At 40.7% G+C, this 26,569-nt stretch overlaps 1 protein-coding gene across 1 annotated transcript in view; it reads right to left on the bottom strand.

Annotated features, from left to right (window-relative positions):
- Nucleotides 1-18,464: 18,464 nt before the first annotated feature.
- Cyp3a23-3a1 (cytochrome P450, family 3, subfamily a, polypeptide 23-polypeptide 1) overlaps nucleotides 18,465-26,569 on the bottom strand; it is a 28,782-nt gene continuing 20,677 nt past the window's right edge. Inside the window, exons 12-13 of the mRNA NM_013105.2 lie at nucleotides 25,599-25,761; nucleotides 18,465-18,661 (exon numbers count right to left, since the gene is read on the bottom strand). Coding sequence (NP_037237.2) covers nucleotides 18,566-18,661; nucleotides 25,599-25,761 — 259 coding nt within the window. The 3' untranslated portion in view covers nucleotides 18,465-18,565. The remainder of the gene's footprint in view (nucleotides 18,662-25,598; nucleotides 25,762-26,569) is intronic.

Consider the following 26,569-nt stretch of genomic DNA (forward strand, 5'->3'; position numbering starts at 1 on the left):
AAGAACCACATGATCATTTTATTACATGCTGAAGAAGCATTTGATAAAATACAACACCCCTTCATGATAAAAGTCCTGGAAAGATCAGGAATTCAAGGCCCCTACCTAAACATAGTAAAAGCAATATACGGCAAACCCGTAGCTAACATCAAACTAAATGAAGAGAAAATTGGAGCAATCCCACTAAAATCAGGGACTGAACAACGCTGCCCACCCTCTCCCTACTTATTCAATATATTACTCAAAGTCCTAGCCAGAGCAATCAGACAGCGAAAAGAGGTCAAACGGATACAAATTGGAAGGGAAGAAATCAAAATATCACTATTCTGTCTGCAGATTATATGGTAGTGTACATAAGTGACCCAAAAATTTCCACCAGAGAACTACTTAACCTGATAAACAACTTCAGCAAAGTTTCGGGCAATAAAATAAACTCAAACAAATCAGTAGCCTTCCTCTACTCAAAGAATAAACAGGCTGAGAAAAAAATAGGGAAATGACACCCTTCACAATAGTCCCAAGTAGTATAAAATATTTTGGTGTGACATTAACCAAGCAAGTGAAAGATGTGTATGACAAAAACTTCAAGTCTCTGAAGAAGGAAATTGAAAAACTCAAAAGATGGAAAGATCTTCCATGCTCATGGATTGGCAGGATTAATATAGTACAGATGGCCATTTTGTCAAAAGCAATCTACAGATTCAATGCAATCCCCATCAAAATTCCTACTCTATTCTTTATAGAGATAGAAAGAGCAATTTGCAAATTCATTTGAAATAACAAAAAAACAAGGATAGCAAAAGCTATACTCAACAATAAAAGAATGTCTGGGGGAATCATCATCCCCGACTTCAAGCAGTATTACAGAGCAATAATCATAAAACCTGTATGGTATTGGTACAGTGACAGGCAGATAAATGAGTGGAACAGAAATGAACCCACACACCTATGGTCACTTGATCTTTGACAAAGGAGCTAAACCCATCCAATGGAAGAAAGATAGCATTTTCAACAAATAGTGCTGGTTCAACTGGAGATCAGCATGTAGAAGAATGTAAATCGATCCATTCTTATCACCCTAAACAAAGCTTAAGTCCAAGTGAATCAAGGACCTCCATATCAAACCAGATACACTCAAACTAATAGAAGAAAATGTGGGGAAGAATCTAGAACACATGGGCACTGGGGAAAACTTCCTGAACAAAACACCAATGGCTTAGGCTCTAAGATCAAGAATCAATAAATGGGATCTCATAAAACTACAAAGCTTCTGTAAGGCAAAGTACACTGTTGTTAGGACAAAACGGCAAACAACACATTGCGAAAAGATCTTTATCGATCCTACAACTGATAGAGGGCTAATATCCAAAATATACAAAGAACTCAAGAAGTTAGACTGCAGGGAGACAAATAACCCTATTTAAAAATGGGGTTCAGGGGTTGGGGATTTAACTCAGTGGTAGAGCGCTTGCCTAGCAAGTGCAAGGCCCCGGGTTTGGTCCTCAGCTCCGAAAAAAAAAAAAAGAAAGAAAAAAATGGGGTTCAGAGTTAAAGAATTCACAGCTGAGGAATGCTGAATGGCTGAGAAACACTTAAAGAAATGTTTAACATCTTTAGTCATAAGGAAAATGCAAATCAAAACAACCCTGAGATTCCACCTCACACCAGTGAGAATGGCTAAGACCAAAAACTCCGGTGACAGCAGATGCTGGTGGGGATGTGGAGAAAGAGGAACACTCCTCCATTGTTGGTGGGATTGCAGACTGGTACAACCACTCTGGAAATCAGTCTGGAGGTTCCTCAGAAAATTGGACATTGAACTACCTGAGAACCCAGCTATACCTCTCTTGGGCATATACCCAAAAGATGCCCCAACATACAACAAAGACACATGCTCCACTATGTTCATAGCAGCCTTATTTATAATAGCCAGAAGCTGGAAAGAACCAGTTGCCCTTCAACAGAGGAATGGATACAGAAAATGTGGTACATCTACAGGATGGAGTACTACGCAGCTATCAAAAACAATGACATCATGAAGTTCATAGACAAATGGAATGAACTAGAAAATATCATCCTGAGTAAGGTTACTCAATCACAGAAAAGCACACTTGGTATGCACTCATTGATAAGTGGATATTAGGCAAAAAGCTCGGATTACCCAATATGCAACCCACAGACCACAGGAAGCTCAAGAAGAAGGATGACCAAAATGCAGATGCTCCCACTCCTTCTTAAAAGGGGAAAATATCCATAGGAGGGGATATGGAAGCCATATTTAGAGCAATGTCTAAAGGAATGGCCATTCAGAGCTTGCCCCACATGTGGCTCATATATATATATATACAGCCACCAAAACTAGATGAGATTGATGAAGCTATAAAATGCATGCTGAAAGGGACTGGATATATATCTCTCATGAGAGACACATCCAGATCTTGTCCAATACAGAGGTCAGTGAATCAAATCATTGAACTGAGAACAGGACCCAGTTTAGGGGAATTAGAGGAAGGATTGAAAGAGATGAAAGGGCTTGCAACCCCATAAAAACAACAATGCCAACCAACCAGAGCTTCCAGGGACTAAACCACTACTGAAGGACTATACATGGACTGACGCAGAGCTCCAACTGCATATGTAGCAGAGAATAGCCTTGGTGGGGTACCAGGGGAAGGGGAAGCCCCTGATCCTGCCAAGGTTGGACCCCCAGTGCAGGGGAACATGGTGGGGTGCAGTAATGGGGATGTATAGGGGGAATACCCGTATGGGGGAGTGGGAGGGGAGAGGTTGGGGGCCTATGGACAGGAAACCGGGAAGGGGAATAACATTTGAAATGTAAGTAAAGAAATATATCTAATAAAAAATTTTTTAAAAAGATTCAACTAACATGGACCCTTGGGGGCTCTCACTGAACCACCAGCCAAATGCATAGGCAGGAGGCACCCACACCCGGGCACATGTAACAAAGCATATGTAACAAATGTAACAAAAGCTCGGGCTTCATATGGGTTTCCCAATAACTAAAGTGGGGGTTGTCGCTAAAGCTGTTGCCTGTCAGTTGTTTGTAGTTTTATAAGCATTCTCTGCCTTTGCCCTGGAGCTGTTGCCTGGCTCCCTTTTGTTCCACCTGGCTTTGCAACCACCTCCATGTTTTGACATAACCAACCCCGCTCCTGAGTTCCTTTTCTACCCATCTTTGTTCATGGAGGGTTTGAGTTACAAGCCCCCTCCCGAGAATTGAGTCTGTGGATAAAAGAGACACACATAGCTCCATTACCTTTAGAGCCTGCCTCTAGGCACAACTGCTGGGCGCAAATACCTCCTGTCTGGAAATGCATGCCCTTATCAATTTATGATCTCCATCTCTCCCTCTGCTCTAAACTTAGTGGCTTGCATCAGTCAGCCCCCAGCAACATCCTTGGCCCCCACCTGTAGCAGAGGCATTCAGGACCTAGCTGCCCCGAGACCTTATAGGACTGCTTCTTTATTCTGGTTCCAAAGCAAGGCAAAAAAAAAAAAGGAAGAAGAAAAAGAAAAAGAAAAGAAAAAAACGGTATTTCTTTCCCTACATCTCCTTTTCCTCTGGGAGATGGAAGTCCCACCTATCCCCTCCTCCCAGCAATTTGCCCACAGCCTTCTTTATTGACAAGTCTAGAAACAATTGAGGAACAAGACCTTAGAGGCAGGACTTCCCCCTTACCCCTGTCTATAGAATATGGTCCCCTAACTGAGCTGCACTGTCTGGCCTCAGTGAGAGGAATAGCACCTAACCCAGCAGAGACTTGATATACCAAGACAAGGTGGTGATTGGGGGGGAGGGGATACATAGGCAGGCCTCTACTCTCTCAGATGAGAAGGGGAGGAGGAATGCAGGAGTGACTGTGCTGAGGAACCGGGAGGGGGAATTGACCAGGATATTAAGTAAATTAATTAATGGGGGCAAAAAGGAACAAAAATGGAGTACCATCACCACCACCTGTATGTTCATAACTGCCTTTTAACCCTAGTTCTATTGGATCCCTTTTCAGGCCTCTGTAGACAAGGCATATGTACAACACACACACACACACACACACACACACACACACACACACACACACACACACAGGCCAAGTCCATTTAGTGCTGCTTGTGTACACACCAGTTTAGGGATGACCACTTGCAGGTGTGTCAACTCACTGCCACATGCACCCAGAGTCACTCCAAATGAGGCCCAACACAAAACCATAAACTAAAACATTTTAAGCTCAGGGGTTGGTAAGAAGATGCAACTTTTGTAATTCAGTTTGTTGTCTATGGCATGAGATTTGCAGACGAAAGCACTTTTTCACAAGGTCAAAACAACAGTCAACTGTTTGACAATTTCAACATTAGCACATGCAACTTTGCTCTTTGGACCTCTCCCACCCCCAAAACTTTACAAAAATAGTGCATTATCTTACAACAGAGTCCCTCACTTGACTTTTTGTTGTTGACACTTGTCTTCCTTTCACAAAATCCACTCGGAATCCTGGAGTAATCAGAAGGAAAAATTTGAAAATGACTGAAAAAAATAAATACTTGTTTGACCTCCCCATTGAACTCAAGAATGTCTAGGGTAGCAAGGGGAGGGGAAACGGGTGTTTACAAAGGTTCATTTTCCAAGGCCCTGGGTTCGGTCCCCAGCTCCGGAAAAAAAAAAAAAAAAAAAAAAAAAAAAAGAACCAAAGGTTCATTTTCCAGGATCAAGTGAGTTCATGTGTCGAAACTAGAACACTGAGACAGTGGCTTCCTTGATCACAGAACGAATCTGCTACTAAAAGTCAGTAACCACCAATAATTTTGTGTATTTTCTTTAAGTTACATTTCTTGTGTATTGGAAGGGCATGCCACACTGTGGGTGAGGAGGTCAGAGGACAACGTTGAGGACCTAGTTCTTGATTCTCACTATGTGATTTCCAGGGACACACAAAGTCCTTAGGGGTGGCAACAAGTAGGTTTACCCTCAGAGCCACCACCACATCATTTTGTTTGTTTGTTTGTTTGTTTGTTTGTTTGTCTGGGTTGGATTGGGTTGCTTAGTTTAGCTTTGCTTAGCTTTGCTTGGCTTTCCTTGGCTTTGCTTGGCTTTTTCAAGACAGGGTTTCTCTGTGTAATGCTGGCTGTCCTAGAACTCTCACTATAGACAAGGCTGGCATTGAACTCAGAGATCCACCTGCCTCTGCCTCAAGAGCACTAGGATTAAAAGCATTTGCCACAAAAGGCTGTACCCCCGCCCTTTTTAATGGGACAAAATTATGCTGTAATCTAGCTATCCTGTTGAGATTAACTGCCAATTTGGCACAGCCTAGAATCACCAGAGAAAGGAATATCCTTTCCTTTCTCTGTAAAAGGAGTGTCCACATCACATCAGTTTGCAGACATGTCTTGGAGAGATTGTCTTGATTATTAAATAATGGAGTAGGGTCCAACCAGTTTAGGGAAGCCTCCTCCTCTAAGCAGACAGTCATGGGCTACAGAAGAAAGCCATCTAAACATCAGCCTGAGCACTCCAGAAAGCAGTAAGCAGCATCCTCTGTGGTTTCTGCTTGAGTTGCTGCCCTGACTTCCTTCAGTGATGAGCTGTGTCTTGTGAATGGGAACAAAAGCCATGTTTCCCTTACTTTTGGTCAGATTGTTCTATCACTGGAAGAGAAAGGCAAGCAGAATGATAGCCCAGAATAATGAGACTCATTGTATAGTCCAAACTGCTCTGTAACTTGTGGTCCTTTGCCACTGCCTATCAGATTTCTGATTCTGGGATTCTCACCCTATGATCGCCCCATCAAACTCACACCCCTTTTGCATTCAGTAGTGAAGGATATCGAAGAAAATAAGTGGCTATGGTGCCTTCCATCTGCTATGATTTTTCCCCAGGGGTTCTGCCAGCCTAGATCAGCTCCTGGTACCCTAGTCTTACCTCCGACCTCTCGCTAGAATATGAAGGCTTTTCCATTTGCTCAAACTGAGCCTTCATTTGCCCTGGACTTGGATGCTTCCATAAGAGACCAAGCAGTAAGATGAGACCTGAACAAGACCAGCACAGAGACGTTGAGCCAGGGATAGGGGTAGAAGCCTTTAAGCCCAGCATCAAGAAAGCAGAGGCAAATGGATTTCTGTGAATTACAGGAACAGCCTGGTCTACACAGTGAGTTCCAGGACAGTCAGAACTACATAACACAGAGACCCGGTCCTAAAAAGTTGGTTGGGGGAAAACAGTGAGAGCCACTGGGTATATAACTCACTGCAAGAGCACCAAGAGCTTAGGGAAGGTAGAAAACATCTGAAATGCCATGAGAGTGTCAGGGCTCACCAACATGTCCCTCCACGTACATGCTCTACCATAGAATACTAGGGCGGAAGACTGTTTTAGTTTGGGTTTTGTTGCTGTGAACAGAAACCATGATCAATGCAAGTTTTATAAAGACAACATTTAATTGGGCCGGCTTACAGGTTCAGAGGTTCACTCCATTATCATCAAGGTGGGAGCACGGCAGTATCCACACAGGCATGGTGCGGGAGGAGCTGAGTTCTACATCTTCACCTGAAGGAAACGAGGAAAAGACTGAGAATCCTCAGGCAACTAGGAGGAGGGTCTCCAAGCCCACCCCCACAGTGACACACTTCCTCCAACAAGGCCACACCTTCTAATAGTGCCACTCCCTGGACCAAGCATGTGCAAACCGTCACATTCCACTCCCTGGCCTCCACAGGCTGGTTCAAACACATGAGTCTATGGAGGCCATACCTAAACATAGCATAATAAAAAAGTACATTTAGTCCAATTTCCAAAGTCCCCATAGTCTATAGCAATATCAACAATGTTAAAAACTCCAAAGTTCAAAGTCTCTTCCAGATCTCCCAGTCATTTAACTGTAATCCATGAATTAAGAGAGGCAACCTGATTGGCAAACTCCAAAGTCTGCTATCTCTGTGTCTGATGTCAAAGCAGTCTTCACATCTTCAACTCCTTTTTCATCTTCGTTGACTACAATAAATTTCTTTCTCCTGAGCTGTTTCCACTCCCTGTTAGCAGCTTTCCTCAGCAGATAGTCTATGGCTCTGGTATTGTTAACATCTTTGGGTTTCCAAGGCAGCTTCAATGTTACAGCTCATTTCAATGTCTGGGATCCACACATGATCCTCCAAGGGGCTGGCTTCACTTCTCCAGCTCTGCCCTCTGTAGCCCTCCATACTCAGGTTGATCTACTCCACTGCCACTCCTATTCTTGGTGATCATCCCATGCTACTGGCATCTCCAAAACCTGGGGCCTTACATTGCAACTAGTCTTCATCAATAGCCTCCCATAGGCACTCCTTATGATGCCAAGCCTCAAATCCTTTGTGTGACCCCTTCAGTCCTGGATTGTCAACTACAACTGAGGCTGTACTTCAAACCAATGGCCTTCCATGGCCTCTCACAGTTCCAAGCCTCAGCTGTACTTCATGACACCTTCATTCTTTCAAAACCAGTACCATAGACCACAGGAAGCACAAGATGACCAAAATGCAGATGCTCCCACTCCTTCTTAAAAGGGGGGAAAATATCCATTGGAGGGGATATGGAAGCAAAGTTTAAAGCAGCAACTCAAAGAATGGCCATTCAGAGCCTGACCCACATGTGGCATACATATATATATATATATATATATATATATATATATATATATATATATATATATATATATAGCCATCAAAACTAGATAAGATTGATGAAGCTAAAAAAAATGCATGCTGAAAGGAAATGGATATAGATCTCTACTGAGAGATACATCCAGACATTTCAAACGTTATTCCCCTTCCCAATTTCCTGTCTATAACCCCCATTCTCTCCTCTCCCCTTCCCCCGTACGAGTATTTCCCCTATACATCCCCCTTACTGCCCACCCAATGTTCCCCTGCACTGGGAGTCCAACATTGGCAGGACCAAGGGCTTCCCCTTCCCCTGGCGCCCCAACAAGGCTATTCTCTACTACATATGCAGTTGGAGCCCTGGGTCAGTCCATGTGTAGTCTTTTGGTAGTGGTTTAGTCCCTGGAAGCTCTGGTTGGTTGGCATTGTTGTTCTTATGGGGTTGCAAGCTCCTTCACCTTGTTGAATACTTCCTCTAATCACCCCCAAGGGAGTCCTATTCTCAGTTCAGTGGTTTGCTGCTAGCATTGACCTCTGTATTGTACATGCTCTGTATGTGTTCTACTTGTTTACTTACTTGTGTTTTCCTGCATTTCTTTAAGAGAGTTCTTTATATCTTTCTTAAAGTCCTTCATCATTATCAAAAAAATGTGATTTTAAATCTAGATCTTGCTTTTCTGGTGTGTTTGGATATCCCGAATTTTCTTTGGCGGGAGAACTGGGCTCTGATGATGCCAAGTAGTCTTGTTTTCTGTTGCTTAGGTTCCTGTGCTTGCCTCTAGCCATTGAGTCGTTTCTGCTGTTTGCTCGTTTTGCTGTTTCAGACAGTGGCTTGACCCTGCTGTAGGCCTCTGTGTCAGCACTCCTGTAGACCTGTTTTCCTGTTTTCTTTCACCCTTTCCTGAGAACAGGTGCTCTGCTCTCAGCTGTGGTGGCACTCCCGGAGACTGTCTTCCAGCTCTAGGCATGGGCAGGAATCAAAGTGTCCTGCTCCTGATTGTTCCTAGGTCCTTGCACCCCGAGGGCAGTTGGCACTATGTGATTCTCTCTTGGGTCTGGACTGTGGGCAGAGGGTATTTTCCTTTTACTTCTCAGGAGTGTCCACACTTCTGAGTGTCCAGCTCTCTCCCCCATGGAATTTGGGTGCAGGGAGCTGTTTGGCCAGTTCAGTTCTGTCCTGGGTGCAGACCAGAACCATGGGTACTGGCAGCTGTTTGTTCCTATATCCCTGTGTCCAGAGGCACTGTGCGGTTTCCCCTTGGACCAGGGATGTGGGTGGAGGTGTGCAGAGGTAGCAGTCTGTCCTGTGGTCTCAGGATGTCTGCACTTCTGGGTGGTCCGCTCTCTTCCCCATGGGATTTGGGTAGAGGGAACTGTCGCTTATCTCTTTCTTTGCTCCAGTTAATCAGCATCAATTGTTCCTTCTCCTCTTGAATATAAAGCCAGACACACATGGCTGAAGCTGCTGAGTTCTGCTGCTTGCAGGAGCTGGAAAATGGACCCCTTGTTCTATTACATCATCACTAGCTTCCTCTTTTCTAACTCCTTCACTGCCTAAACTTGGCTGTCCTGGATCTTTAGATTGACCTTGAATTTAGAGATCTGTATGCCTTTCTCCTGGGATTAAAGATTTGTACTAAGTTGTCTGTAGCTAACTTAGCTGGGTGGGATCTTGCCCCAAGCTCATTACTTCCTTAATTCAATTTAATATTCTTGAACAGAGGATTCAGCTCCTTTTCACTTCCGGGTGTCCCTTTAATACTCAAACTATATATTTTGTATTTTTTCCTCTCTCAACTTCCCTTTTTTCACTAAAATGCTATTCATGAGACTTAACAAGACAACAAAGGCTATGATGTGGCATTTCTGAGACTTCCTCTGTTGATGCAATTAATCTGAGTCTTCTCACCTTAGCCTCAGGCAGACTCTTCAGACAAGGGCAAAAGCAGTCTTTACAGCACATACCAAAGTTCTTATCCTCTGAAAACTCTTCAGTAAGACCTGCACAATTCAAATCTCTCTCAGTAACAAAGACGTCCACATTGCTACTAAGAAAGCCCATTAAGCCCCATTTAAAGCTTTCCACTGCTTTCCAAATCCAAAGTCCCAAAATCCACACTCTTCCAAACAAAAGCATGATCAGGCCTATCACAGCAATACCCCACTCGCTGGTAACTTCTAATGGAGACATTCCCTGAACCAAGCATATGCAAACCATCACAAAGATCAATAGAGAAGTCATTCCAAAGCAGTGAGACATCCCAATTTAATTACAACTGCTGTGTTGGTTCATTCCATGTTGATGTCACAAGTTCATTTAGGCTGGTGACTTATTTATCAAGAGTACATGGGGATAGTAACTGTCACCAAGATGTGATAATGACATAGGGGTAGGGCAGCAGACACTCAGAGGAACACAGAGGGAGGAGAGAGGATGCAAAGGGAGAAGGAAGGAAACACTTGGGTGACACAAGGGTATTCCAGTTGCTGCTCCAGAGGAGTAGGGTGCAGAAACTTGACTGGAGAGGAGGAAGGATTTTGAAGGATGAAAGAGTGGACATCTGTGCTTAATGACACAAGGGCTTACTCCCAGTGGCACATAAAAGAAAACAGTGTTTGTTCCTCTTGAGATTGAGGGGGTTAAAAAAGACAATACACCGGGCTGGAGAGATGGCTCAGCGGTTAAGAGCACCCGACTGCTCTTTCAGAGGTCATGAGTTCAATTCCCAGCAACCACATGGTGGCTCACAACCATCTGTAAAGAGATCCGATTCCCTCTTCTGGTGTATCTGAAGACAGCTACAGTGTACTTATATATAATAAATAAATAAATCTTTAAAAAAAAAAAAGACAATACACCAATGTCCCCACAATGTTCTGTCACCATGGCTGCAGAGCTCCCCTCTAAGTTACTTTTCTCCTTGTTTTGTTTGGGATCTTTCTGTTCTTTTTTGTTTTATGCTTCATTTTTTATCCATGAGGTGTGTTGGTTTTTACACATGTATATGAGAGGACTGTGAGTGGTCACAAAAGTTCACATATGTAACTTAGCACAGTACATGCCTGTGGAGGACAGAGGCTGCTGTCAGATGTCTCTCTCCAAAGCTCCCCATTACATCTAGGATCTTGGGGTAAGTAAGCACTGAACTCACAAGCCTATCTAGTCTCACTAGCCAACCTTGACCTCTTTGGTTCTACCAAATGGCTATCCTGTCTGCATACAGGGTACCCTTAGGGTGTCAGGGGTTCTGAATCTTGGTCTTCAGGCTCTCACACTGTGCTTTATCCATTGACTCTAATCCACCTCTTGGGTGACTCGGTGGGCAGTTGCTATCTCTTTGCTTGTTCATTGGCAAAGGTTCTACCACAAGGCACTTGAACAACTGTATTTTATGGGGTTTCCTGCTGCTCTTAAAAATGATATTTATGGGCTGGAGAGATGGCTCAGTGATTGAGAGCACTGACTGCTCTTCCAGAGGTCCTGAGTTCAAATCCCAGCAACCACATGGTGGCTCACAACCATCTGTAAAGAGATCCGATTCCCTCTTCTGGTGTATCTGAAGACAGCTACAGTGTACTTATATATAATAAATAAATAAATCTTTAAAAAAAAAAAAAAGACAATACACCAATGTCCCCACAATGTTCTGTCACCATGGCTGCAGAGCTCCCCTCTAAGTTACTTTTCTCCTTGTTTTGTTTGGGATCTTTCTGTTCTTTTTTGTTTTATGCTTCATTTTTTATCCATGAGGTGTGTTGGTTTTTACACATGTATATGAGAGGACTGTGAGTGGTCACAAAAGTTCACATATGTAACTTAGCACAGTACATGCCTGTGGAGGACAGAGGCTGCTGTCAGATGTCTCTCTCCAAAGCTCCCCATTACATCTAGGATCTTGGGGTAAGCAAGCACTGAACTCACAAGCCTATCTAGTCTCACTAGCCAACCTTGACCTCTTTGGTTCTACCAAATGGCTATCCTGTCTGCATACAGGGTACCCTTAGGGTGTCAGGGGTTCTGAATCTTGGTCTTCAGGCTCTCACACTGTGCTTTATCCATTGACTCTAATCCACCTCTTGGGTGACTCGGTGGGCAGTTGCTATCTCTTTGCTTGTTCATTGGCAAAGGTTCTACCACAAGGCACTTGAACAACTGTATTTTATGGGGTTTCCTGCTGCTCTTAAAAATGATATTTATGGGCTGGAGAGATGGCTCAGTGATTGAGAGCACTGACTGCTCTTCCAGAGGTCCTGAGTTCAAATCCCAGCAACCACATGGTGGCTCACAACCATCTGTAATGGGATCTGATGCTCCCTTCTGGTGTGTCTGAAGACAGCGACAGCGTACTCATATAAATAAATAAAGCTTTAAAAAATGATATTTATTTGTTCTTGGACATTTTGTGTGTGTGTGTGTGTGTGTGTGTGTGTGTGTGTGTGTGTGTGTGTGTAGTATATTGATGTTCTATCTCCTCTTGAAGGTTCCATCCTAAAGCTTAAAGAGTTAAGGTTTCTAACACATGAGTTTGGGGAATAAGCCACAACATTTTAATCATTCAGTATGCGAGTCATTTCATGGTTGCAAGCTACAGCATTTGAACTTATATTAATGGCTAATAATAAAATAATCTAGTTACAGCAAGCCAGGTTCTGGCACACAGAGGGGAGGGTGTGTTATTTATGTATAGGAGTACACATATGTATAGGAGTACACATATGTATAGGAGTACACATATATAACATAACTTTCTGTATATATATGCACATGTTAGAGTGTGTAAAGGGAAATCAAAGGACAACCGCAGACATATATTTTTTTAGATGGAGTCTCTCACTGACATGTAACTCACCAAGTAACTGGAACTAGCTAGCCAGTAAATTCCAAAAATCTGTCTCGTGTCTACTGGTTCTTTGATTGCAAATGCCACTGTTCTGGCTAGTTTTGTGTCAACATAACCCAAGCTAAAGTCATCTGAAGGAGGGAACCTCAATTGAGAAATTATCTCCATGAGATCAGACTATATGCAACCCTGTGAATAACAGGGGAGAGCCCATCACATTGTGGGTGGCGGTCCTGGGTTTCTAGAAGAAATCAAGCTGAGCAAGCAATGGAGAGCAAGCCAGTAAGCAACACTCCTCCATGGCCCCTGCTTCAGCTCCTACCTCCAGGTCCCTGTCCTGTGTGAGTCCTGGTTTCCTTCAGTGATGGACTACAATGCAGAAGAAAAAGCAAAATGAATCCTTTTCTCCCTACCTTGCTTTTCTTTCATGGTGTTTCGACACAAAAGCAGAAGCCCTGACTAAGTCAGTCACCATGGCTATTTTTCTGATGGATTTTGGTTATCTAACCCAAGTCCTGAAGCTTGCAAGGCAAGGACTTTACCAAATGAGTTAGGCTATTGATGTTAAGAATCAGACCTGGAGAGTCAGCAGGAGGCTCTATGAAGAGTAGACTCCTTGAACACATCATTGCTGAGTGAGATAGAAATACCTATCTTAAGTGTAGGTGCTATCATCCTGAATTGGGGGAAAGAAGCTAATGCCTCCTCTCTCTCCTTGCCATCACCCGACCCATGGCTTCCTGACTAGATGCATATCTAAAGGCCTATCTCAGGACCCAGACACCATGACTGCTCCACCAAGATGAAGTGAAGCTTTGAAGTGGAAGCTAAAGTAAAGCCATCTTTCTCAAGTTGTTCTTGTCAGCTATCCTGTCCCAGCAACAAGGGCACAAAAGAAGTGGGGCTGAGATTCTGGTGTAGGTAGCTCCTAGGTTTTCTGTGCACTCTGAAGACATCTGTTATGTACTCTATAGACAGCTGGTAAGTTGGCATCCAAGAATATGATTGACAGGAATTCAGTTGAATGATGGAAACTTCTTCAACCTCAGTTATCTAATTATAAGATGGATGTTATTATTTTATTCATTTCCCTTCCAATGGTACGCAGAACAGATCATTCCCTGGTCTATGACCTGTACCGGACATTGGGAGCTAGACACAGGAACATGGCAATGGCAACCACTACTAGGAAGAAGAGTGAACCATTTGCCATTTAATACTTTTTAAATGAGATCAGTTAGTAGTTCAAAGAGGACAAGTTATAGAGTAACATCGTATTGCCTAATAGGTTTTCTTTGTCAACAAGATAAGAGGTGGAAGCTGGAAAGATGGCTTGGCAGTTGGGAGCACATGCCATTCTTGCAGAGGAACTGATATGACTCCTAGAATCCAAAATGGTGGCTCATAACCATATACAACTCCAGTTCCAGAGAACCCAATGTCCTGCTAGTTCTGTGGACAGACATGATGCACGTACATATGTACAAGTGAAACATTCATCCACGCATTTTTTTCCTCAGACACAGTTTCTCTGTAGCCTTGGCTGTTCTGGAACTCACTCTGTACTCCAGGCTGGCCTTGAACTCAAAGATCAACCTGCCTCTGCCTACTGAGTGCCGGGATTAAAGGTGTGCGCCACCACTGTCTGGCTATATTTTTATATAAAGGAAGAGGAGATAATGCAGGAGACACAACCAGATATAACTCCTGCTTAGCCCACTGGTGCTCATGATGTTCTACACCTCACACACACATCAGCAGTTGATACAGATGCAGGGTTAGGATGAGAGTTGATTCCTGGTTAGCTACACAGATGCATGGAAAGGATCATAGGGCTTCAGACAGGGTTGTAGCTCCAGTAATTCCAATGGTATCTGAGGATGATAACCATATCTGACTCTGGGTGAAGCCCACAGAAGAGAAGAGAGGGAAAGCTGCAGACCCAGGCAAGTGTCAACAAATTCATGAAACTGAAATCACACCCACAATCTATCTGACCACCCCAGAATAAAAGTGGATATCAGTAAAGGCAGAAACTACAAGACAGCACTCAGCCACATGGAAACTAAAAAGCACATGTTTGAGTGGCAGTTGGGCCAAAGAAGAAAGCAAGAAGGAAACATTTGAATTAATACAAATAAATAACAATGAAAACATAACACATCCAAATAGACAAAATGAAAAGACAACATGCCCAAAGTTATGAAACACAATCCAGTCATCCTATAAACACTGAAGTATATGCAACAAAATAAGGAGATCCAAAGAGCCATGTTTTCAACAATGGGTGCATACATCAATACACTGAATACATATAATATTAACAATTAAATGATGCACTGGAAGTCCTGGAAAGAATAACAAATTTGACCCAAGGACAAAGAAGAGTAGACAGAAAGAGATCATCAAAATCAGGGCTGGACTTAAAGAAATAGTAATATATGTGCACAAACTAGAAGTTTAGAGAAGAAAGTTACTAGTAGCCAATCTTGTCTGCAGGGTCATGCACCTGACAAGCTTTAATAAGCAGAGTAAATCATAAAGATGAACCTACACACAGCCTTTGCTTTGAAAAGACAAATGTAGACATAGGGAAATGCTAAGATTGAGGTGGTAGGATATGACTGTAACCCCAGGACTCAGGAGCTAGAGGCTGATGGAGCTTAGTGAGTTCAAAGCGAACCTAGTTTTCATAACAAGTTCTAGGCCAACCAGGGCTAAATGAGGAGATCTTGTCTTAGTGAGAAAGAGGAGTGGGGTGGATGTATTGAGATTTATTGCAAAGCAAAGATATGGTCTATCACATGCACTTACAGCCTTTTGAAGGCTTTTTAGAAAAAAATTATACATATTATATATTGAAACATAAAGTGCTATACTTTGGTTGTACTTTGTTCCATGAGAGTTGGTATATTGGAAGTTTAATTCCAAATCTGATAATCTCAAGATATAGTGAGACCTTGAGGGCAGGAGAGCCTAAGTAGAAGCCATTCCTGGAAGTCCCTCAGCTATGGCCTCCTGCCTTACCCAGTGAACACCATAAGATAGCTTCCTGCTATCCAGCTGATCAATTCTCAGCTGCATCCACAGTTCCCATGGCCTCAAGCAGAGATGATGTGGGTGGCAGGACAAAGCATCTGCATGGTGTTTGCTTTTTTCAGACACACAGACCAAGATTGTTGGAGTTGGAGGGGAGGCTTCCATCAAGATTTCCAAGTTATCTGGTAGGTCAGAGATGTTTGCTGTACAATTAAATATAAATTATATGCATATAATATACACATTGTAAAATATATACATATAATATATTCATATTCTAAGTCCTGTGAAGTCCATTTACTGATGCTTGTGTGTAATGCTTCTTATATGACCACTTGTAGGTGAGTCAACTCATGACCCACAAAACACATGTACCCAGAGTAATTCTGAATGTAGCCCAACACAAAACCATAAACTTATTTAAAGACGTTATAAGCTCAGGGGTTAGAAAGGAAATCAAGGGGTTGGGGATTTAGCTCAGTGGTAGAGCGCTTGCCTAGGAAGCACAAGGCCCTGGGTTCGGTCCCCAGCTCCGAAAAAAAGAACCAAAAAATAAATAAATAAATAGAAAGGAAATCAAACTTCTTGTCATTCAATATATGGTCTGTGGCATGAGTTTTATAAATGACAACATTTTGTCACAAGATCAAACAATTCAATGCACTGTTAAGGCAATTTTAACGTTAGCATTTTCAACTCTTTTCTTTATGAAATCTCCAGGGACACAATTAAAGTCCTTAGGTTTGGCAGCAAGTATATTTACCCTCAGAGCCACTATTCTCATACTTTTGTTTGTTTAGGTGGTTGGTTTGGTCTGGTTTGGTTTAGGTCTTTCCAGACAGGGTTTCTCTCTGTAGCCTTCACTGTTGGAACTCACTCTGTAGAACATAATGGCCTTGTACTCAAAGACTACCCTGCCAGTTTTCTTATGACTTCCACACAGGCACTGTGGTGGATCTGCATGTGTGCACACACCAAAATGTAAATTTAAATGCTAATAATAAAATGGAGAACCACTGAGGAAAACATACTGATGTCAACCTCTGGCCTCTATACATATCCACACACATAAACATGAAACACACACACACACACACACACACACACACACACACACACACTTCATGGTGAAATGAGTGTATATATTTCCAAGCAATTGGAAAAGTCAAGGACGATTAGATCTCTTCTGTCCTAACAATAGAGACCAGAACTAAACTAGATTCATACAACCACTGACTATAAAGGCCAGAAATATTTAGCTCTTTATTTCTGATAGACATGACACCATTACACCCATATAGTCACAGAAGCTCTGCTTACTGACATAAGACCCACCCAAGATCAAGCCAGTCAACATCCCAGCAGGGGCTGCCCAGACACATGAACCCTCACCATATAGCTGAGGAGTTTGTGATAGTTGATGACTGTCAGAGGATGGAGAATCGATCTTTCCTCCAGGCATGTAGCCCTCTGCTGAACTGGATGGTCCCAAGCTATGCATATAGGGGCAGCACTAATTAAACTCAGTGGGTTATAAGCAGAAAGAACAAATAAAGCTGGGTGGAAGATTTTGGAGGTCATTCAAAGGAATTTGAGTGGAGAGTAGGTGATATATATAAATGTGTACATAAAATACATTGTATGCACACATGAAATTCTCCAAGAATAAAACTTTTTATTATATTTTGTAAAACTATTTTGTTTCCTAGTCCCCTTGATTCATACCTCTTGATATACGTCAAACCCTTAGGTCACTGGGTCATGTTCACAGTACTGGAAAGTGTTGTGCACAATACTGGATGGAAAAAGTAATTATCACTCTCATCCATCTGTGGTCCTTTGAGCTAGAGTAATGACCTGCCTAAAGGCCATGCCCACTAGAAATATTATGGGAATAAACAATGATGTTGTAAGTTGGATTTTAGACCCACTCTATGAGGTGGAACTTAAAACTGATAGGCCACAAACCTAAGACTAGATATATCATGTGTCCTAAGAAAAACCTACTGGTATTGATCTATTAAATGGATGTAGCAATAAAAAGATTCTCCTGAAATACTGCCATATCCATAGAATAGTGCATTACTCATTAGAAAAGCTTCTTCGTGCTGTAGTCAACAGTTAACAAAAAAACAACTTGTCGACATGAAGAGACTTTGAAATGCACAACTCTAAGTTGTATGATCTAAGTAGATCATATATCTCTCCTCAAAGCTAAGAGATCTATACAAAATGGAAAGAAGAAAGATTGTAAGAGCCAGAGATAGTGGATGAACTCCTACTTGAAAGGAGTTCAAGGTCCTATCCCTAGCCAAGGGGATATTGTCAGTTGAGAGCTCCTGTGAGAAGAAAGGGGATTTTTCTTCAATAGGAAGACACTGGGTATATGAACTACACTCCAAGGTAGGCCTCACACCCAGGAATAGCTATCTAACACAAACTGGACTCCATTGTTTTTGTATTGTTTTGAAATAGTGTGAGAGATTATAAAGTAGGTGGGAAATGAGATGGGATAGAATCTCAGAATAGTTAGGGGAAAGGAATTAATATCAAAATACATTCTATAAAGCTCTCAAAGAATGTGAAAGCACTTTTAAAATGGGGATTTTTAAAGAAGTGTTTATTCACATTTTTTCCATGTAACATTTAGTGTAGAATAATGCATCTAAAACATCTGATACCAAATCTACAATTAAAGTTGTCACAATAGTTCACATTTTCATGAAAAATTCTTGATCAAATTACAGAGACAAGGTTACTATCAAAAGAAATTAACAGAGACAACCAGATGTGGATGGAGGTAGTCCCATGAGAATCACCAAAGGTTAAGTTCCTGTTCTGTCACTGACTTGTCATTTCCTTTATATTAGATGGGTACATTGTAGACACTGAGAAAGAGCAAAGATGTACCAAATCAAAACAAAGTCGATTAAGCCCTAATTTCATCTGAATTTTATTCATGACATAAATTAAAGGGTCTGGTGTTCTTAGACACCACATTTCTGAAGAATTCAGCAGAACTCCTTGAGGGAAAATCATGATCCAGTTATGATTTCATCCCGTGGCACAACCTTTAGAATAATGGGTTTTGTTGGTTGAAGAAGTCCTTGTCTGCTTAATTTCAGAGGTATCTGCAACAGGGGACAAAGAATATTAAGAACTAGTGAATAAACCAACAACATCACCAAAAGAAAAGTAAAAAAAAAAAAAAAAGTGTTTGGGATAATATGCTATGCAGGGGGTGGGGGGCTGCATTTAAAGTCATATGTTCTCACTTCCTTATCCTCCAAGCTGTCTCACTTGAATGGTAAGAGTATGTATTCAAACATACATTATGTAAAATGGTGACTGAGAATTTAATGTATCCAGGACCCAAAACACCTTCATGCTGATTTATACAACGTATGTTCTGTGCTGATTTAGGATAAAACAGGTAAGTTTCTCATGTCTACCTTTTTCTTAGTCTTTATTTCCTATTAATTTTTTAAGTCATGAAAACTTATTTTGGTTTTCAAATGTGGGAAATAACCATATGAGGATACATTCCAATTCTATTAACAATCCTCAGCTCCAAGATCATGTATCACCAATACGGTTCAACATATTCAGGGAAATTCTTCTGGAGGAGACATATGTTACTTGCTTTTCTAGCATCTATTCTTGGCTTCAAGGATGTGTGTGGTGCATAGGAATTTCTGACCCCACAGGGTTTTCTGTAATGCATTGTACACTTCAGTAATGAATGTGGAAAACTTCCAATAGATAAATCTTATAATCATAAGAAAGGGTAGGGAGCAATTTTTCATGGAAGCAGAGACATGTCAATCTTAAGATGAGTGGAACCTGAAAGAGTATCTGCCCCAGGCCAAGCGTGACATGGAGTCTCAAAACAAGAACTGTGTTTTGTCTCTCTAAATCCCTGTGCATACTTTAAATGCTTTACTGATAACGTCTGAAAATAAGTGAGGTTTGGTGTAGATAAAGCTATATAACTGCCTTAAGGAACAGATGAAAGAATAAACACATCCGTCCATCTGTCAAAAAAATTCCCATCAATACAGAGGAGCCACATTCTAATTGTCCAAGTCCTATAATTTCAGCAAAGCCTTTACATGAAACAAGGACAAGTTATTCAGGAAAATACAATGTAAGTGCTTTTTCTAAATGTCTGGTTTTACTCTTTTATAATTTTAAGTACTACAGACATGTTTTTGATGGAGGCATACAAAAAATATATACATATAAATATTTACATGAATGCTCCTGTTAAACTTTAAATTACTGTTTTTATGAAGTAAAATTTTAACTGTAAGCCATACTTTCAAACATTCCCTCTATTTTCAATGTGAAAATTGAATGAAACCAAAAGAGAGAGACACACAAACATAATTCCACCTCTAACAACAAAAATACTGGAAGCAACACTGACTATTCCTTAATATCTCTTAACATCAATGAACTTAATTCCCCAATAAAAAGACATAGACTAACAGGCTGGATATGTAAAGAGGAACCAGCATTTTGCCTCATACAAGAAACACACTTCAGAGACAAAGACAGAAACTACCTCGGAGTAAAAGACTGGAAAACAACTTTCCAAGCAAATGGTCCAAAGAAACAAGGTGGAGTAGCCATTTTAATATCGAATAAAATTGACTTTCAACCAAAAGTTATCAAAAAAAGATAAGGAAGGACACTTCATATTCATCAAAGGAAAAATCCACCAAGATGAATTCTCAATCCTAAATATCTATGCTCCAAATGCAAGGGCACCTACATTCATAAAAGAAACCTTACTAAAGCTCTAAAACACATATTGCACCTCACACAATAATAGTAGGAGATTTCAACACACCACTCTCATCAATAGACAGATCATGGAAACAGACACTAAACAAAAACATAGGGAAACTAATAGAAGTTATAAACCAAATGGACTTAACAGATATTTACAGAACATTTCATCCTAAAACAAAAGAATATACCTTCTTTTCAGCACCTCATGGAACCTTCTCTAAAATTGACCATATAATTAGCCAAAACAAGCCTCAACAGATACAAGAAGATAGAAATAATCCCATGCATCCTATCAGATCACCACGGACTAAAGCTGGTCTTCAATAACAACAAAAATGAGAGAAAACCCACATACACATGGAAGTTGAACAACGCTCTACCAATGATAACTTTGTCAATGAAGAAATGAAGAAAACAAGTAAAGACTTTTTAGAATTTAATGAAAATGAAGACACAACGTACCCAAACTTATAGGACACAATGAAAACAGTGCTAAAAGGAAAACTCATAGCTCTGAGTGCCTCCAAAAAGAAACAGGAGAGAGCATACATGAGCAGCTTGACAGCACAACTGAAAGCTCTAGAACAAAAAGAAGCAAATACACCCAAGAGGAGTAGAAGGCAGGAAATAATCAAACTCAGAGCTGAAATCAACCAAGTAGAAACGAAAAGGACTATACAAAAAAAATCAACAAAACCAAGAGCTGGTTCTTTGAGAAAATCAACAAGATACATAAACCCTTAGCCAGACTAACAGAGGACACAGACAGTGGATTCAAATTAACAAAAACAGAAATAAAAAGGGAGACATAACAACAGAATCTGAGGAAATTCAAAAAATTATCAGATCCTACTACAAAAGCCTATATTCAACAAAACTGGAAAATTTGGAGGAAATGGACAATTTTCTGTACAAATATGAGTTACCAAAGTTAAATCAGGAACATATACACCATATAAACAACCTCATAACTGCTAGAGAAATAGAAGCAGTTATTAAAAGTCTCCCAACAAAAAAGAACCCAGGATCAGATGGCTTTAGTGCAGAATTCTATCAGACCTACAGGAAGACCTCATACCAATGCTATCCAAACTATTCCACAAAATAGAAACAGAGCACTTCATTCTATGAAGCCACAATTACACTCATACCTAAACCACATAAAGACCCAACAAAGGAAAAGAACTTGAGACCAATTTCCCCAATGAATATTGACGTAAAAATATTCAATAAAATTCTGGCAACCTGAATCCAAGAATACATAAAAATCATCATCCATCATGATCAAATAAGGTTCATCCTAGAGATGCAGGGATGGTTCAACATACAGAAATCCATCAACGTAATCTACTATGTAAACAAACTCAAAGGAAAAAAACACATGATCATTTCATTAGATGCTGAGAAAGCATTGACAAAATTCAACACCTCTTCATGATAAAAGCCCTGGAAAAATCAGGAATTCAAGGCCCAAATGTAAACATAGTAAAACCAATATACAGCTAACCAGTAGCTAACATTAAACTAAATGGAGGGAAACTTGAAGCAATCCCACTAAAATCAGGGACTAGACAAGGCTGCCCACTCTCTCCCTACTTATTCAACATAGTACTCAAAGACCTAGCCAGAGCAATCAGACAAGGAAAAGAGGTGAAATGGATAAAAATTGGAAAAGAAGAAGTCAAAACATCACTATTTGCAGATGATATGGTAGTGTACTTAAGTGACCCCAAAAGTTCCACCAGAGAACTACTAATCCTCATAAACAATGTCACCAAAGTAAATGGGTATAAAATTAACTCAAACAAATCAGTAGCCTTCCTCTACTCAAAGGATAAACAGGCTGAGAAAGAAATGAGGGAAATGGCACCCTTCACAATACTCCCAAAACCATAAAATACCTCGGTGTGACTTTAACCAAGCAAATGAAAGATCTGTATGACAAGAACTTCAAGTCTTTGAAGAAAGAAATTAAAGATCTCAGAAGATGGAAAGATCTCCCATGCTCATGGATTGGCATGATTAATATAGTAAAAATGTCCAGTTTGCCAAAAGCAAAATGCAATACAGATTCAATCCAATCCCAATCAAAATTCCAACTCAATTCTTCATAGAGTTAGAAAGAGCAATTTGAAAATTCATTTGAATAACACAAAATCCAAGATAGCAAAACTATACTCAACAATAAAAGAACTACTGGGGGAATCAACATCCCTGACTCAAGCAGTATTACAGAGAAATAGTGATAAAAAACAGTATGGTATTGGTACAGAGACAGGCAGGTAGATCAGTGGAATAAAATTGAAGACCCAGAAATGAACTCACACATCTATGATCAAGTGATCTTGGACAAAGGAGTTAAAATCATCCAATGGGGGAAAAGATAGAATTTTCAACAAATGGGCACTGGGGAAATTTTCCTGAACAAAACATCAATGGCTTATGCTCTAAGATCAAGAATCAACAAATGGGATCTCATAAAACTGCAAAGCTTCTGTAAGGCAAAGGATACGATCATTAGGACAAAACAACAACCAACAGACTGGGAAAAGCTCTTAACCAATCCTACATTGGATAGAGGCCCAATATTCAAAATATACAGAAAAACTCAAAAAGATAGACTCTAGAGAACCAAATAACCCTATTTTAAAATGAGGTGCAGAATTAAACAAAGAATTCTCAGCTGAGGAATATCGAATGGCTGAGAAGTACATAAATAAATGTTCAACATCCTTAGTCATAAGGTAAATGCAAATCAAAACAACCCTGAGATTCTACCTCATACCAGTCAGAATGCCTAAGATCAAAAACTCAGGTGAGAACACATGCTGGTGAGGATGTGGAGAAAGAGGAACACTCCTCCATTGTTGGTGGGATTGCAACCTCTCTGGAAATCAGTCTGGAGGTTCCTCAGAAAATTGGACACTGTACTACCTGACGACCTAGGTATACCACTCCTGGGTATATACCCGAAAGATGCTCCAACATATAACAAAGACACATGCTCCACTATGTTCATAGCAGCCTTATTTATAATAACCAGAAGCTGGAAAGAACCCAGATACCATTCAAAAGAAGAATGGATAAAGAAATTGTGGTACATTTACATAAAGGAGTAATATTTAGCTATCAAAAACAATGACTCCAAGAAATTCATAGGCTAATGGATGGAACTAAAAAATATCATCGTGAGTGAGGTAAACCAATCACAGAAAAATACGCATTCACTCACTGATAAGTGGATATTAGCCCAAAATCTTGGATACCCCAAGATACAATCCACAGACAACATGAAGCTCAAGAAGAAGGATGACAAAGTGCGGATGCTTCACTCCTTAAAAGGGGAACAAAAATATTCACAGGAAAGGATATAGAGGCAAAGTTTGGAGCAGCCATTCAGAGCCTGCACCATATGTGGCCCCACCAAAACTAGATAAGATTGATGAAGCTAAGAAGTGCATGCTAACAGGAGCCGGATATAGATGTCTTCTGAGAGACACAGTCAGAGCATGTCAAATATAGAGGCAAATGCTAGCAGCAGACTATTAAACTGAGAATGGGACCCCCATTGGAGGAATTAGAGAAAGGATTGAAAGAGCTAAAGAAGCTTGCAATCCCATAAGAACAACAATTCCAACCAACCAGAACTCTGAGGGACTAAACCACTACCCAAAGAATATACATGGACTGACCCATGGCTCCAGCTGCATATATAGCAGAGGAGGACCTGGTTGAACACCAATGGAAGGAGAAGTCCTTGATCCTGGCAAGGTTGCACCCCCAATGTAGGAGAATGTCGGGGGGTAGGGTATGAGAAGAAGGGTGGATTGGGAGGGGAACACCATTATAGAAGAAGGGGAGTGGGATGGGTTAGGGGGCTTATGTCCAGGAAACCAGGAAAGGAAATAACATTTGAAATGTAAATTTAAAAATATCCAATAAAAGAAAAAATGTTTTAAAAGAACCATTTGGAGTATGTGGACAGAATAATATGAGGTGATATGCAAAAGAGAGGGAATATCCTTCGATGCAGAGAAACAAACATTAAAAAACTGGAGGTTTAATGACATATGTGTGATGAAAACAGTGTTCAAAACCCAAAAGTTGAATATGGAGTAAATAAGGAGAGAAACCTAAGAGGAAGACTAATTTACAGAGTGAACAAGAACTTGAAGCATGAGAGCAGAATAAAAGATACATAATTTATGGAAATACAATGACTACCTATTTTCTAGAGCAGCTATCCTGAGAAATCAGTCAAAATCATTAAGATGTCCCATTAAGTTAAAGTTCATCATAACATGCAACGTTTTTAAAAACTAATTATATGTATAGAAGCATTTTGCCTGCACATTGCATATGTCGCAAGTGGGAAATGTCAAGAGAAGCCAGAGTAGGCCAACAGACACCCTGGAACTAAACTTACAAATGGTTATGAGCCACCATGAGGGTACTGGAAACTAAATTCAAGTCACTTCAAAGAGCAGCAAGTGCTCTTATCAACTGAGCCATCTCATGAGACCCAGCAAATGTCTTTTAAAATATTGATTCTCAACTTGTCATCACATGGGAAATCAGAGGTGAACTTTTAAAGCCACACTCTGGGTAAATTATATTAGAATTTCAAAAAAAATCAGACATCTTGAGTTTCTGGTTTCTTTTGGAGACACATAGCCCATGTTGGCTTCAAATATGCTAAGTGGATAAGGGCTTCTTGAAATTCTGATCCTCTAGCCTCTAACTCCTGACTGCAGGGTTTACAGGTATATAATATCATAGCTTGTTCATGACATTAGATTAGAAACATAGATTTGTTTATGACAGGTAAGCATTTTGCCAACAGAGAAACATCTCAGATACCATGTTTTAAATAGATTCTAATCTACATAGACTGGTTGAAAAGACTGTGAGAAGGGGGTTTCTGTGAGCTCTGAAAGAAGAGTGCAACATGCAACAAACATTGAAGATATGAGCATTGCACCTATGAATATTACATGACATACCATTCTCCAATGGACATGACTAGAATTTCAAATATAATGCATAGAATCCTGTCCCACTGACCTACACTAACTCTTTGTAATATTAAGTTCTATTCTATACAGACATAGGACCAAAGGCTCCTTAGTTAATACCTGGATACAATAGCCCATTTGGCCAGAAAACAAATTATTAAACCTCAAACATACATTATCATTTTTATGCACAGAACATTCTGTTGGAAAACTTCCTACCATAAAACACTATTTGTAGAAATAGTTTTGCCCTCACCTGTGTTTCCTTACAAGGCTGGAAGGAGAAGTTTTGCAGAACTTTAGTGAGAGCGAGTTTCATATTCATGAGAGCAAACCTCATGCCAATGCAGTTCCTGGGTCCATTTCCAAAGGGCAGATATACATAAGGATCAATGCTGCCCTTGTTCTCCTTGCTGAACCTGGAAACATAACAATAGAAGACAAGTTGATATAGGATAAAAGCATAAGAGCTACACATGTGAAGTTACCTTTTGGCATCTAATCAGTAACACGCAGGTGGCTTGGGAAAGGTTCATTGAACGTCTGCTTGCAGATATTTGGCACTGAGAATTTTACACTAAATACCCTTTCCATTCCAGTTATCTTAAAAGTGTCTCCATATGGTTGAGATAAGATAAATGCTGTTTGAAAACAATGCATCCTTGTATGGGCACACACTAGTAGAATAGGGGTATTATGGGGTAGGGGGAACCAACCATTTTCTGGTTCTTTAGAGGGTCAATTAATGCCTAGCACTGAAAATCTAGTCAAAATCCCATGGCTCCAGACATTATAGAAAAGAATGTAGTACTATTGTTTTGCTAAATGGACATGGGACCAAAATGCCTTCTAAATATTTATCTTTACACACAAAACTTAGTGCTGATCTCAGCCTTTGCCAGAAAAGCTTCAGTTTGCAATGAGATGCAGTGAACACAGAAACTCTTGACTGGTCATACTGCTGAGAAGTGGTGGTGGAGTGCTCACCCCCTCCAAAGCTCAGGAAACATCACAGAGGGAGGGGCAGACAGAATGTTAGCGCCAGGACAGGAAATGGGTGTTGTGAAGTACTGCCTTTCAGACATGACACACCTATTGCACTCATCAACTCACAGCAGCTGTGGGTGCCTACATAAGACTAGACATATCATCAATTCCAGCATGGGTGGGAAAGGGAGCCCATGAGATGCCACCTCCCTCAGGAGCTGTTTAAAATAAATGCTTGGT

Source organism: Rattus norvegicus, chromosome 12 (assembly GCF_021556685.1).
Source record: "Rattus norvegicus strain SHRSP/BbbUtx chromosome 12, alternate assembly SHRSP_T2T, whole genome shotgun sequence".
NCBI lineage: Eukaryota > Metazoa > Chordata > Mammalia > Rodentia > Muridae > Rattus > Rattus norvegicus.